At 41.0% G+C, this 16,326-nt stretch overlaps 1 protein-coding gene across 1 annotated transcript in view; it reads left to right on the forward strand.

The window, feature by feature from the left end:
• Positions 1-6,881, forward strand: part of LOC134614865 (protein-glutamine gamma-glutamyltransferase E-like) — a 65,456-nt gene extending 58,575 nt beyond the window's left edge. Inside the window, exons 11-13 of the mRNA XM_063459107.1 lie at positions 768-925; positions 4,460-4,593; positions 6,692-6,881. Of these exons, the coding sequence (XP_063315177.1) occupies positions 768-925; positions 4,460-4,593; positions 6,692-6,875 (476 nt within the window). The 3' untranslated portion in view covers positions 6,876-6,881. The remainder of the gene's footprint in view (positions 1-767; positions 926-4,459; positions 4,594-6,691) is intronic.
• Positions 6,882-16,326: the final 9,445 nt, after the last annotated feature.

Below are 16,326 nucleotides of genomic sequence, written 5' to 3' on the forward strand. Positions count from 1 at the left end.
CTGCAAGATGAATTGTTAGCGCATGATTCAACAAAGAGGTTTTTCCTTGACGTGGCAGGTGAGTGTACATGCATATTGACAACCATCGGAGTGCTACTAAAACACCTCCAGTAATTTAAACGTGCACAGGGATTTGGGATAGTGTGCAAGTAGTTTTTTTATTTTTATTTATATAGATAGTAGATAGTGAGGGAGGTAGAAAGATAGTGTTGAAATGACTGCAGCATTAAGAACAGCAGGACACCCCCAACGGAATGTCTAGGTCAGGGATGTGCTGAACTACAACTCCCATGCTTCCCTGGCTATCTGTTTCATTGAAGGAATCATGGGAGTTGTAGTTCAGCAACATCTGGGGGGCCGCAGGTTTGACATCCCTGGTCTAGGTAGTTACTGAGGAATCAGCTATTGGTACAGATATGTGCTTGAGGCTGGATAAAAGACTTTTAGTGAAACAGCACTGAATTTTATAATCATGAACACACTGGAAACTAGATAGATAGACAGACAGACAGATTTGGATGCACTGATCTTTTGAGCACTCTGGCAATCGATATGGTAAAAATGTATACAAGTTTTAGTTATTTTTAGGAAAAATTATGCTATAAAATAAAAAATATTGTTTAATCAAATACTTATGTTATAGAATTACTCATGCTCGTGGTACATAGCAAAGTATGCACAATGTTTAAATGGAATCATTGGTTAGTTTAATAGCATAAACTTATATTTTAAGGATAAATAATAACATTTAGAATTTCTCATTGCAGAAAAAGAGATTCCGGTAAAAATAACTGCATCTATGTATGAGGAGCAACTGACGAAAGACTATCTTATTGAAGCGGTTGCTCTGTGCGAGTTAAAAACTAAAAAAAAACTACTGGTTCGCAAAGTCATAGCTGTGGGAAAACCTCCAATAGAAATTAAGGTAAATGTGCTTCTCTGTGCAAAGCAGAAGAGAATAAACACAAAAGGATCAATTTACTAATATTTTTTTTCTGATGACAAAATTCCATTTATTAGCAAGCAGAGGGAGAGAAAAATAATCAATCTCTGTATCACCATTAAAGGGACACTCCAGCCACCCAGACCACTTCTGCTCATTGGAGTGGTCTGGGTGCCAACTCCCACTACTCTTAACCCTGCAACTGTAATTATTGCAGTTTTTTATAAACTGCAATAATTACCTTGCAGGGTTAACTCCACCTCTAGTGGCTGTCTACTAGACAGCCACTAGAGGTCACTTGCTCCTTCATAGCACAGATTTTCTGTGCTAGAGCGTCGCTGGACGTCCTCCCGCTGTGTGAGGACCTCCAGCGTCGCTCATTTCCCCATAGGAAAGCATTGAAATTCTTTTTCAATGCTTTCCTATGGGGAGCGTTAATGCATTAGGTCTCCTCGGCCAGTGGGCGGGATCAGTCTCGCCCACCGGCCGACGGAGAGAGTAGGAGGAGACAGCGACCAGGGACATAGTCGCTGCCTCAGGTAAGTGACTGAAGGGGTTTTCACCCCTTCAGCAACTGGGGTTTAGGGGGTGGGAAGGAGAGGGTACCTCCAGTGCCAGGAAAACGGATTGTTTTCCTGGCACTGGAGTTTTCCTTTAAATAAATAATTTAGAAAATATGAGGTGCATTATAGCCTACAGAAGACTTGGCATTTCCTTTGCCAATACCCCATGCACATAGGAGTACAGGGGAGACATACCAGGTACCCCCATTCTTTTGGTTGTGGGGTTTCACAGTACTAATTATTGGGGCCAGAGGATGCTACCACTATGCCGAATAATAATAATGGCCCATTTCTTTGGTCCTATCATTGTGCATATGGTGGCCAATCCAGTGGAAGTAAAAATGTTGATAGAGAATGCCCTTTTTATCAATACATCCTATAGCCCCAATTATTACCTTCCACTCCACAGCCTATGTGGTGGAATAAGGTATAGAGGCCACTTGGCAAGCCCCTACCCAATATGTCTCCTATCCATACCCCCATCAACATAGGATAGACAGAAAGGGGAGACCATACGCAATGCCTTACCTAGTAGTAAATCTAATATCTGTTATGTAGTGCTGCTATGTATACAAACAGCGTTCTTAGTGTGTGTGAAACAATGAGCACTTTTAGTTGAGGTGTAAGTGTGGGTGTGGCCATGGGCAGGGCTGTTCTGAGCATTTTAAGGTGACTTACTAATTACAAATTAAATAACTAAAATAACGTTTTGAACAATGCATCTCATTTACACAGATTGATTTCTAAACACATTTATTGCAAAGACACATCACTGTGAGTATTATTACTGTGGAGCTGTTTCACACAGACACACCAACAGTATGGAGCTCTTAGAAAAGAAGGACATTAGGTTAGAAAAGAGAACAAAGAGGATTTGAGCCCAAAATAGGGACACTTGGCAGGTATGGTTATCTCTATGTACATAGAGCTGTGGTCTGATTCTCTCCTCATTTCAACATATTACTGTTACCTTCAGAAAGAAGATTAGAGCATCATGCATCACTGAAAAGGTTTATTTACTGGTACCCTTATCTAGGCATAGATTGTTACATAACAAACTGTTTTTTTTTTTATACTTGTGAAATTACAACGGTTGCTATAGCTTACTAGGTTGCTATAGTTTACTACGGAGACATTTTGTACCAGTTACTAGAGTATTTTGATATAACTTGCTGCAAAGCTAAATTTAGGGGGTATTAAATTTAGCTTGGCAGGGCCACCCAATGGATATGGATTGTCAGGGGGCCCGTTCAGCACTGGGCGCTTTAAAGGAACACTATAGTCACCTAAATTACTTTAGCTAAATAAATCAGTTTTAGTGTATAGATCATTTCCCTGCAATTTCACTGCTCAATTCACTGTCATTTAAGAGTTAAATCACTTTGTTTCTGTTTATGTAGCCCTAGCCACACCTCCCCTGGCTATGATTGACAGAGCCTGCATAAAAACAAAAAAACTGGTTTCACTTTCAAACAGATGTAATTTACCTTAAATAATTGTATCTCAATCTCTAAATTGAACTTTAATCACATACAGGAGGCTCTTGCAGGGTCTAGCAAGCTATTAACATAGCAGGGGTTAAGAAAATCTTAATTAAACAGAACTTGCAATAAAGAAAGCCTAAATAGGGCTCTCTTTACAGGAAGTGTTTATGGAAGGCTGTGCAAGTCACATGCAGGGAGGTGTGACTAGGGTTCGTAAACAAAGGGATTTAACTCCTAAATGGCAGAGGATTGAGCAGTGAGGCTGAAGGGGCATGTTCTATACACCAAAACTGCTTCATTAAGTTGTTCAGGTGACTATAGTGTCCCTTTAACAGCACGGCCGGGCCCCCTGTGATTACATCACACGCTGGGAGGAAGTGACTCCCCAGTCACTCCTACAAGCTATCAGAGCCCGCGAGGGAGGAAGCAGGAAGGAGGAGGGAGTCAGAGTGGGGACTGTGACTCCCATCAGGCTGAGCCCCCACTGGACCCCAGGGAAAGTTACAAAAGGTAGGAAACATTTTGTGTATGTGTGTGTGTGTGTGTGTGTCTCTGTATGTATCTGTGTGTCTCTATGTGTGTGTCTGTGTCTCTGTACGTGTGTGTCTGTGTGTGTGTGTGTGTGTGTGTGTGTGTGTCTGTATGTGTGTGTATGTATGTGTCTGTCGGGGGGGTGTCTGTCTGTGTGTATGTGTTTGTGTCTAAGTATGTGTTGGGGGGGTCCACAGGGGGCCCACGGATCGGGGGAGGGAAGGGGAGATGGACGGTGGTGGGGGAGGGTGGGGTGCCCACAGAGCGGTTTCGCACCGGGGCCCCATGGATTGTGTGTATGCCACTGGGGCCAGCTGGGAGGATGTCTGTGAGTCCGGTGTGGTTGGCACTACCCTTTGGTGGGCAGGTTCACCCATCAAGGCAATATAATATAATAGTAAAGCCCACCCATCCTGTTTTCCCCAGTGCCAAATTTGGAAGGTATGATTGTGTAGTATATAGATGGATATTGCATTATATGAATGCCAATTGTTAAATCAAGGTGTCCACATCATATAGAGGCTACTGAAATCCAAAGGGATTTTTAGAGGTTACTAAGAGAGACAAAACAAAGAAAAAACAGAAGGGAGCTGTACAAGAACAGTGATGACTCCAACTGAAATGGCCAGCAAATGACATGTAGTGTTGAGTTTGGGTGCTGTTGGAATGAATAGAGGAGTGGATATTATTTACATTGATGATGTGAAGTGCTTCCATTATGTGTCATAAATCTACGGACGCGCAGGTCCACTTTATTGCAGTTGCATACTATAAGTGTTGTAATTCTTACCTTGTCTAAATGCTGTAGAACATTCTTACTTGTTTCCACTTGTGACAAAATGTAATGGGAGAAAGTTAGTTTTTTTTTTTTTTTAAATAACTATACAAAATATTAAACTATATACATTTTTTTCTACTTATGTTTCTTTTAATTTAAGGTATTAAGTTATGCTGTGGTGGATGAGCCGTGTGAATTGCAAATTAACTTCACAAATCCTCTTTCTGTCCCACTAAATGATGGGATACTGTTGGTAGGAGGCAGTGGTCTGGTGAAGAAACTGATAAAAAAGAAGTAAGTACATTTGGGGCATACTCGGAAAATGCTGCTGTATCCTGGATAAGTTACCTGTTGTAAGCATATAGGTACATACGTGGATGGATGGACAAATTAATCTGATGAAATATAAATATCTTAAAATAACAATAGATTGTTAAAATTGCATGAGTAAGATGTTTACCCTGATGTTGGTGGATGAGCATGCTGTTTAATAAACATTGCAGTGTTGTTAAAATTCTATATTGGGATTTAGAACTGTACATACCTTGGTATTGCATTAAATGGTGCATTTCATGACAAATACTTATTATTAAATGATAGAGAATCAGATGTAATCTATACATTGTGCTAGCACAATTACAAGTAAAAAAAAATTGTACTGCTTGAATTCAGGCTAAAGGAAAGCAACGACTGCAAGGGGAAGAAGGGAGAAGGGTCAGGCTGTGTTAGAGGGGCACCAGCAGCTTCTGACAGATAATCGGAGAATTGAGATAACAGATATGTTTTATTTACACAAAGTCAACATAATGTTGGGAACTTTTAACCTGGCATGAGAAGCAAGTCTGTGGGTATGCAGAAGAAGTGTGTTTTACAGCAAGTAGAAACCCTACTGAAAACATGACTGATGCATATAGTAGAAGACAGAGATCGTGGGAATAAATTCAAATATGAGCTTTTAACAGTATTAAGGGATGAAACTCTTAATTGTAAAACATGAGTCAAGCCAGATGGTCAGAAAATTGCAAATCTATATCTGTTATGGTAGGTTCACTTTAGAATAGTGTCCTGGATTGCACATATATAAATTGTGCTACAATTTACAAACTAAATACTTTGATAATTTTAACAAATACAAGGGTCATATCTGCAAGATGAATCACCTCCGAGTTACCACTACCACTTGTGTTTTTTCACTCTTCAAAGCCTGTCATTTCTCTGAAGGGTCAGTCGCAGAGTCCCTTATTAGAAGCTATTGTTGTAAGTCACAGTTAACTCTGTAACACTTCACTATGTGGCCGATATCGTGTGATGGACAAGACTCTTTACGAACATTTTGTAATACAAAGCTGTTAGCCAATAAGGGCCAGGAATACTTTTCTGATAAAGAAGAAATAACATAGAGGATTTCCTCGGTGCAAATGGACATGTCTGCTCCTCAGCTAGGATTTTTGTAATAGTGGCTTACCATCTTGGAGATTATAAAAATATTTGTAATGCACAAAGTGATTATGTATATCTTTGCGGTGTAATACCTTTTTGCCTGAGGCATTTGATAAGTATGCAACACTAGTTTAGGACATCCATTTTCTCAGTGTAGCTGCCAGTGATAGGTTTACTTTATTTGTCTTTGCTTAATACAACTGTTTAATCCCCTAAGGTCACAACTTCTGGAATAAAAGGGAATCATGACGGAATAGTTCCGTCATGTGCCCTTAAGGTGTTAAGGCAACAAATATAAGATGCAGTAGTATCAAGATGATTTGAGTTATCTGGTGCCTGCCCCTTCCATTTCTTCCGTTAATAGAACTAAAGATGTTTTTTTATTTTTCACTGTCAGAATTTACAATTGAATTTCTAAGTCTCGGAGTTAGGTAGATCAAGTACTTTTTAAGTGATCTCTCAAAACTGCCTTGTGTGCCAACTACAGCATTCAGGTATTTGCATAAGATTCCTTTTTTCTCAATGTCACCGCAAAAAATGATTTATTTGCCCGCATCCCCTGACTTAGAAAAAGCGTCGCAAAACCATGCAATAAAAATTCTTGTTTGCTTGGCACCAAGATTCCGTGAACGTTGTTCAAAATAATTTGCAACAAATTTTGACTATGTAGACTATGTTGTATTATATGCATTTCTTTGCGTTGTGGAAACGAATATTGCATTATGTTTACCATTTTATGTCTAATTTCTTGCAGTCTGGTTTTACCTTTCTTAAGACAGTGCAACATTTTTTTTTTTTTTTCTATATTTATACTATTTTACTCCTCTAGAGCTTGTAATTAATCTCTTGGAGAAATATCCCTGCCATGTTGCATAGCAATTGTTTTGGACTAAAAATGAAATCATCTAATTTGAATGTTGCAGCAAGATGATGATAATGTTTGCAATTACAGGGTACCAAAGATGGAGCCAAATGGGACAGGCAGCATTCTACTGGAAATCACCCCGTACCGAAGTGGCATGAGGCAGCTAGTAGTGGATTTAATCTCTAAACAGTTTCCACCTATAAAAGGATCTCACAATTTCCATGTTGAAAATCTTGATACAGAAGAAACCATAGATTTAACGGACAACTAAACATTTTTTTTTTTTTTATATATATAAATATTTTTTTTTGAACAATCCACCACTAATGCCTTCATGTTTTGTTTTAATACATGTTTAAGTTGTAAAACTAAAGACATTTAATCTCACTATGTTTAAAACAAGTTTATCCTCTACTCCACAAAATGTCTCACACAATGTAAAAGATATTTCATATTGCACCTAATTCCATAGAAATCTGTGTTCCTGGCACTATAAATCCCTCTATCCCTCCCCGCCCCCCCACCTCACGCCCTCCCCCCTCCTCCCCCAGCAGTATAAAGGCTAATAAACACTTACTGTACTATTCTAGCGTCAATTTCCCTTGGTGTTTGGTCGGCACTCCACCCCCTCTGACTTCACCTGACAGGGGAGGCTAATACGCATGCGCAGCAAGCTCCACGAGCACATCATGCTCTCCACATAGGAGTGAATTGCTGCAATACTTTCCTATGGGGATTTTACTGACACTGGATGTCCTCATGCAGGAAGTGTTTCTAGTGGTTGTCTGATTGACAGCCACTAGAGGCAGTCTTAGTCCTGCAATGTAAATATTATCTTAGAAACTGCAATAATTAACATTGCAGGGTTAAGGGGACAGGGTCATTGCACCCAGACCACTTCAATTAGCTGAAGTGGTCTGTGTGCCTACAGTGCACTTTAAATCTCAATACACACTATATAATTCTAGAATTCGCTTTTTAAGATATCCGAACGAAACAACAATTATAAAAATTATATTATATCCCGAATAATGATATAGATATATTTTTTTTTTCTGTGACTTGCATTAAAGAGAAATTATAGAAAAGGACAGAGTATTAAAAAAAAAAAAAAAGACTAAATTTAAAAAAAGTAAAAAGGGAGAAGGTATACATGCTATGTATAGTAAGAGTACATGTTAAAAGAGTCTGGTGATTAAGATTTTGTAGAACTACAACTCCCACAATTTCTTGTCAGTCTTTAGAATGGCAAAGCAATATGAAAGCTGAAGTTTTAAAACATCCGGATAGACATTTTTATGTTTAATTTTACAGTGCAATTCACTAAAACTGTCAGATTCTCTCTTTTTTTTTAAATCCGTTCTTTTTTTCCACCCTAAAAGTCATTTTTGGACATGCGCCAGCTGTTTGCCCAAAGCAATGGAGTTGGTATTAATTTTTCGGCCACTATAAATCTGGTGGACTTTGGTTTCACTTTCATAAAAAATCCTCCATACGATCTACCTTTTGGACACTCCTGGAGTATCTCATGGGATTTTCTGTGTTGTCATAATGTGATTTTTGTGAATTATGTAAATGCCCAGCTCATTAAAAACGTGTTTATGGTCAGTCTTTGCAGCAGTTGGACCACTAATGCATGTAAAAGATGGCAAACATTTTGACGAACACATACTTTAGTGTCTGTCTATAAGAGTATGCTTTACCCACCCCTACGATGTGTGAGGAGAGTTATATGCACATGTGGCTGCCAGTGTGTGATTTGGGGTTGTGTTTTGTGTGTATGAGGTTGTGTGTGCAAAGTGGGTGAAGTGTTAGTGCTGCATATGTACAATGGGTTTATGTGTGAATGCCAAGAAGGAGTCTTCACACACAGAGGAATTAAGATACCACAGGGCACTGGGCAGGTTACCAGTTTGCTCTTCCTTTTCACTCTAAGTATCAAGATGGTGAACCAAGTACCTACCAGGCCCCCAGTGGAAACCCACACTATCAGTTTTAGAATGTAAATTTCGCATTAAAAATGTGTCAATGTATACTTGCAAACCTTCTTTGTGTGTTCTATCAGTCTGTTGATAGCATATTTGTTGGATATCTTCCCAGGGATAAAGAAAGTTAGATTGATGAGACTTTGAGTAATATGAGTAGGGTATCACCAAATGTGGTACAGAACCTTTATAGTGCCTTGGGTTTAGTAGGACATATAGTAGGACATGGGCTAGAGGGATCAGTGAATGTGAACTATCTATGCGTACTCAGCTCAGGATATTCAATAACCATTAACACTGGTGCACTATCATATACAGAGGCGTAACTAGAAACCACAGGGTTCTGGTGCAAAAATTGCACTGGGCCTCCTCCCCCCATACATATTCCATCCCTCCCTCCGCCCCTCCATTTGTAAAATATAATACATACAGATACATACATAGACACACATGCTAATACACAGACACACAGAATGACACGTTGAAATACACAGAATGAAACTTCTACAGATACACAGACACAAACGTGGATACACAGACACACATACAGAGAGATACACAAATAGACAAATGCAGATACACATACACAGAATGAAACGCATACAGATACATAGGAGCACACACTGACACATATGCAGACAGATACATATACAGACACAGGTGCAGAAAAACAGACACATACCGACATACAGATACACATACAGACACATATGCAGATACACATATAGACACACATACACACAAACACACACACACACACACAAACACACACACACACAAACACACACACACACAAACATGCAGACACACAGATATACAGATACATACATTCACAAACACACACATGCAGACACAGAGATACAGACATTCACTCACACACACACACACACACACACACAAACTGTTAAAAACTTTAGTCACCCTACTGTTTCCTACTTTTAGGTGCAGTAGGGTGACTTCCCTGGGGTCCAGTGGCTGCCTAATGCTGATGGGAGTCAGAGCTCCCACTCTCACTACCTCCTCTTCTTTCCCTGTGTTCTATTCCCACGTGGCTCTGTGTATGCTGGGAGGAAGTGTATCAAGAATAGTATCTATAGATCCACAAAGAGAAAAAATATACAGTGGAAATATGTCAAAATAATACAAACACAAATCTAGCTATATAAAGAGCAACGAACTGTAAAATTAAATATCTGGCATGAAGAGAGTGTGATGGTAAGAGAAATAAAGGTGATAAAACATGGAAAAATAACACAACAAAGCATTGACCAACATATGGGTGAAGAAAAAATTGTGTAAAGTGTAAAGAAAGTGACAGCTAATATAGAAAAAGTGTGTGTAAAATATACATGTATTGTAAGAGTGTCCTAAGTGTATATAGGAATTATCCTGTTTTGTGTGGGAGTGTTATGGGTGTGTTTGACTGTGTCTAAATTGTATAAAAGCAGGCCATCTGGCTAGATTAAAGTATTCCTGCTTGTACTCCAAGAACTATGTGTAGTCTGGTTACTGGGAGAGGAAAGGGCTAATCAGTAATCACTGTTCCAGTGTGGAGAATTCAACGGGGAAAGTCCTTGTAAGGACTAGAGCTCTCAGGACTGAGTGACGTCCAGTGCCTGGGGATGGATTGAGCGAGTTCCCAATTCGGCTCCAGGAGAGAGAGGTTCCAGGACCACAGTCCAGCCATGGTGGCTGTGGGCAGAGGTGCTGCGGTTTGTCCCCTGTTTTAGCTTGGAAATGGTCCTTGGCAGAGATACCCAGCCAGGGATACAGAGAGCAGATACACACTGTGTGTCAAGGTGTGTTTACCTGTGTGTCAAGGTGTGTGTATCTGTTGTGGTTCTTGCTACCCCTAGGGTCGCAGCAAGTAAAACCCCCGAGAGGCCTCTGTATCTGGGAGATAATTGAGTTGCTGCTTGCTAAACTAATGATCTCCTGTATACAGAGAGCACAACACAAAATCACCCCAAAACATAATAAAACATACAGGAACTCCCACACATTATTTAACCCCGGATAGCTCTGATCCAAGCGCCCATGTTGGCCAAATAGTACTCAGATCCATGAAGAGATGACAAGACGCCACCCGGGTAAAGTTTTGGCCGACCACACAAGTGGTCCATGCCCAAAAGAGTTCCATAACGATTAGGGCTGCGGACGGTCAATTGTCGGGAGTTCCTGTGGACGAAACAGGGGGTGCTACCCCTGGCTCCCAGGGAGTGATTGTGTCAAACAGTCCGAGGCACCCTCCCTCCAAAAAGCGTTCCCGTGGCCAGAAGACAAGTGGGGAAAAACCTGAGTAAAAGTTGGCCGGGAGTGGAGGTTAGCCGCGGCCGGACCGGAGTTCCAGGAAAGTTATACATAAGTCACGCTAAAGTCTTTGCGGCTTCTGGACTTTGGCTATAGTCCGAGACAAGGGGCACTCTTAGTCCGTTGGTCAGGAAGGAAAAGTGCTGTGAGCCAGAAGTAGTGACAATAGTCTGGCCATAATAATGTGGAATAAAACAAGTAACAAGGGACAGACAAGATGGCGTGGGTTGCTCCTGGTATGGGCACAAGTGACTAGACATTCTGTCACAGTAATTTTAATTTCTGGGTGGCCAAATGGTCTCAAAGGCAACATAACCAATCTAACAAATTTAAATGTGTAAAAAATGGGCAGGGAAAGCCTTATATTTGAATAAAAACTAAAAGTATTATAACATTTACAATTAAAATGTTACACAGAACTAAAAAATAAAATGTCTAAATTTCTCACACTTTTTCTGTTTTTATTCCAATAAAATTATGTTTCCAATCTAATTATTTGATGTGAAATGAAAGCCCTGTTTTTCCTGAATAAAATGATATATAATACGTGTGGGTGCACTTAATATGAAAGAGGTGAATTACGGTTGCACAGACATATTGCGCAAATTAAAGGTTTTGATTACATTTTGTTTTGATCAGAATGTGTACAATTGCCTCCGTCCTCATTCATTTTACAGGTGTGATTGGGGTTGTGGCCAGGGGGAGGGCTGCTCTGGGAAATTTTAGGTGACTTACTAGTCATTATTTATGCAACTAAAATGTAATTTAGTACAGGAACAATGTATTTACATTTGCATCTACTGCACATGAATAGAAATCAGCACTGTTATAAAATAAAAAAGAGGGCACACTGAATTCCTTTATGTGTTTGGAGTCTTCGTTTAACTAAGGAACTCGTTCTCATAGGCCAGACCAGGGGTAGGCAACCTTCGACACTCCAGATGTTATGAACTACATCCCCCATAATGCTCTGACACCCACAATACTGGCAAAGCATCATGGGAGGTGTAGTCCAAAACATCTGGAGTGCCGACGATTGCCTATACCTGGACGATGCAGTGTAGAAGATTGGGAACATTTCACACAATACCCTCCCCCACTAGTACTTTTTTTTCCAGTGTTTGCCACATAAAAAAATACAGTATTAAAAGTGTTTGTAAAAGTTATAACGCAATTAATTTTATCAATGTGAGTTGCCATCCTTTTTCTCATTACCAGCTCTATGTTACACAGTATTTTATTAACTTTGTCCTATTATACCAAAATGTCCACTAGTGGCAATGAATCATCTTATCTAGAGCAGCTACAGATCCTGGTCATGGAATTCCAAAAGTAATTACCGGATATACTCGAGTATAAGCCGAGTTTTTCAGCACATTTTTTGTGCTGAAAAACCCCAACTCGGCTTATATTTGAGTCACTGTCTGTATTATGGCAATTTACATTGCCATAATACAGACTGGGGGCTGGCAGCGAGCGCTTACCTCTCCTGCAGCTCCTGTCAGCTACCTTCTCCTCCGCGCCGGTCCATTCAGCACCTCGGTCAGCTCCCAGTGTAAATCTCGCGAGAGCCACGGGGTCATAGTGCGGCTGTAGCGAGACTTACAGTGTGAGCTGACAGAGGAGCTGCACGGACCGGCGCGGAGGAGGAGGGAGCTGACAGGAGCTGCAGGAGAGGTAAGTGCTCTCTGACAGCCCCCCTCCCCCCCACTGAACTACCAATGCCACTGAACCACTAGGGAGTGAGAGCCCCCCTCCCTGCCATGTATCAAGCAGGGAGGGGGGACGAAAAAAAAATAATAATAATAAAATAAAATATATAAATAATAATATAAAAAAAAAAATAATAATAATAATAATAATAAAAATTAATATAACAAAAAAATTACAATTATTATAATTAAAAAATAATAATAAAAATGCCCACCACCCACCAAGGCTCTGCATCACACTCTGCATCACACTCTGCATCACACACACACTGCACTCATATAAACACTGCACTCATATACACACTGCACTCATACACACACACACACACTGAATTCATACACACACTGCATTCACACACACACACACTGCATTCACACACACTGCACTCATATACACACTGCACTCATACACACACCGCATTCACACACACTGCACTCATATACACACTGCACTCATACACACACTGCACTCATACACACACTGCATTCATGCACACACTGCATTCACACACACACTGCATTCACAAACACTGCACTCATATACACACTGCACTCATACACACACTGCACTCACACACACACACTGCACTCATACACATATACACTGCATTCACACACACACTGCACTCATATACACACTGCATTCATACATACACATTGCACTCATACATACACACTGCACTCATACACACACACTGCACTCATACACACACTGCACTCATACACACACACTGCACTCATACACACACACTGCATTCATATACACACACACTGCATTCATACACACACACACTGCATTCATTATATACACACACTGTAAATAAAAATTAAATGAACATAATTTTTTTAGGATCTAATTTTATATAGAAATTTACCAGTAGCTGCTGCATTACCCACCCTAGTCTTATACTCGAGTCAATACGTTTTCCCAGTTTTTTGGGGTAAAATTAGGGGCCTCGGCTTATATTCGGGTCGGCTTATACTCGAGTATATACAGTAGTAATAATCTAATAAATTCAGCGAGTGATGAAAAAGGGGTTGTGTTGTAGAGCAGCAAGGCCAATCAGTTGTGAGCATATGTATTTGTAAAAGATCACTGAGAAGCGGACTGCTTGAGTAACTATCCATTTAATATTTAATAAACATAACATGTTTATTAAATTTAAACTCCCTCCCTCCATAGTCCTTGGTAAGGGGGTAGCAATGCAGCCACCTTTTCAAAATACTCTACTGGATTTTTTTCAGTTTCTCTTCAGAAGCGTGGATTGACCGATAGAATATTTTTGAAAAAAATATGTTCTGGCGCCGGTAGATAATAATTTCAGTTCCGAAAAACGTGTTAGTTTCTAGTAGAGATACAAAATCATATGGTTACAAGACCCAGAGAATTCACCGCCATAAATTCTACCACCACACACTATCTCAAAAGGTCTCAGATCACAAAACTCATCGATCACTACTACTCTCAATTGGTGCTCCTGTTGGCATCCTCTATTACCCTACTCACAACAACTCGTGTCCCGTAAAGACTCTTATCTATGGTTTCATAATAATCTCCGTACTCAACCTTTATTATTATTGTATGGATCAACTCTTACCATTTCTAAGTTCAGGTCTTATGTATGCATGCTGCTTATAAGACTTGGTCTTAACCCTGCAAAATACACTGGTTATTCATTTAGGACAGGAGCAGTATCTACTGTCTCCAGTAAAAATTTGCCAGTACACATTATTAAAACATTAGGATATTGGAAATCTTACTCACGATACATACCTCAACCTATACAAGAGTTACATCAAGCTTTTCTCGATATGTCCATGTAAATGATGATGATGATAACGATGATGATGATTATTGTAGCTTGAATACATTTTATGTTTGGTATCCTCTATTTTGCCCTCTTTATTACTGGCCTACCGCTTCGTTGGTTCTGGCACACCACAACCGACTTATCAGTTATGAGGTATCACGTATATACCGCTATACAACTCATTATGGCATTGGACCTAGAACACAAATTTAAGGCAGAACCTATAGTTGTGGGTGGGGTTTTGGTCCCCTTTTAAGCGACTCTCTTTCTGTCTCCCATACCGTTACTGGTCTGGCTATTTGCAGACCCCTTCCACCACATTTTTTCTATACACATCATCATCTTTATGCTACTCCTAGAATGGGCCCTGTTTATTATAGGCCTACCGCTTTGTCGGTTCCGGCCAGGGCCGGACTGGCCCACCGGGATACCGGGAAATTTCCCGGTGGGCCGTCGGCACCTGGGGCCGGGCAGACACCTGGGTCTGCTGGCGGCCGCTGGCGGAGGTCTGCTGGCGGCCGCTGGGGGACTTGTACTGGCGGCCGCTGGGGGAGCTGCGCTGGCTCTGCTCCCCAGCGGGCAGCTGAATGAGACCGGGGCCGGAATATGACGTCATATTCCGGCCCCGGTCTCATTCAGCAGCGCGCGAGGGCGGGAGAGCAGAGCCAGCGCAGCTCCCCCAGCGGCCGCCAGTACAAGTCCCCCAGCGGCCGCCAGCAGACCTCCGCCAGCACAGGTGCCCCTGCCCCAGCAGCCTCCTGCACTACACGACCCCCTGGATGCGTACTGGTAGAAGAGTAAATGCTGGTAAGATGTTATTTAGAAAAAGCTGTAGCATATACAGTATGTTTTTCACAATATCTTTCTATTGATGAGTTTACTACACAGTACGTTAACATGTTTCTATTTGTGTTTGGGGCCAGGACCCAGTATGATATTTGCATATTCCTAAAATGGTTTCAATGTGCCAGAACGTATGTGCGAGTAAGTGTGAAAGAAAACATAGTCTACCTAGAGAAAAAAAAATACAAGTAAAAGGGAGGTAGATTGATGACTAAGAAAATATGTTGAGTCTTAGTCTATGGTGCTACTAAAGGATACCAGCCTTCTTGTGTTTGTACAGAGATCTAGACTGAGAATCCTTCACACATACCCAAGTAGGTTGAAGTGTGATGAAACTTACATATGAGTAGACTTGACTTGTGTGTGTCTGTCTGTCTGTCTGTGTCAAGGTGTGTCTGTCCGTCATGATGTGTCTGTCTGTGTCATGGGGTGTGTGTCTGTCTGTGTCATGGTGTGTGTGTCTGTCTGTGTCATGGTGTCTGTCTTAATGGTGTGTGTGTGTCTGTCTGTGTCATGGTGTGTGTGTGTGTCTGTCTGTGTCATGGTGTGTGTGTGTCTGTCTGTGTCATGGTGTGTCTGTCCGTCATGGTGTGTGTGTCTGTGTCATGGGGTGTGTGTCTGTCTGTGTCATGGTGTCTGTCTGTATGGTGTGTGTGTCTGTCTGTCATGGTGTGTGTGTGTGTCTGTCTGTCTCTGTCATGGTGTGTGTGTGTGTGTCTGTGTCATGGTGTGTGTGTCTGTGTCATGGGGTGTGTGTCTGTCTGTGTCATGGTGTGTGTGTCATGGTATATGTGTGTGTGTCTGTCTGTGTCATGGTGTGTGTGTGGGTCTGTCTGTGTCATGGTCTGTCATGTGTGTTTCTGTGTCTGTCATGGTGTATATGTGTGTTTAAAAATAGTGTTTTTGCTCACCTTTTTTTCCCCCCACGCAGCGAGCTGGTCTCCCCTCGACTGGCCCTGCCTCTATGGCTGAGATCATCAAGCTTGATGATCTCAGCCAATCCAATGCTTTGCCATTGGATTGGCTGCAAAACGTTACACCAATCAGCCTCTCCTCATAGA

This window comes from Pelobates fuscus, chromosome 6 (genome assembly GCF_036172605.1).
Source record: "Pelobates fuscus isolate aPelFus1 chromosome 6, aPelFus1.pri, whole genome shotgun sequence".
In the NCBI taxonomy this organism is placed as follows: Eukaryota; Metazoa; Chordata; class Amphibia; order Anura; family Pelobatidae; genus Pelobates; species Pelobates fuscus.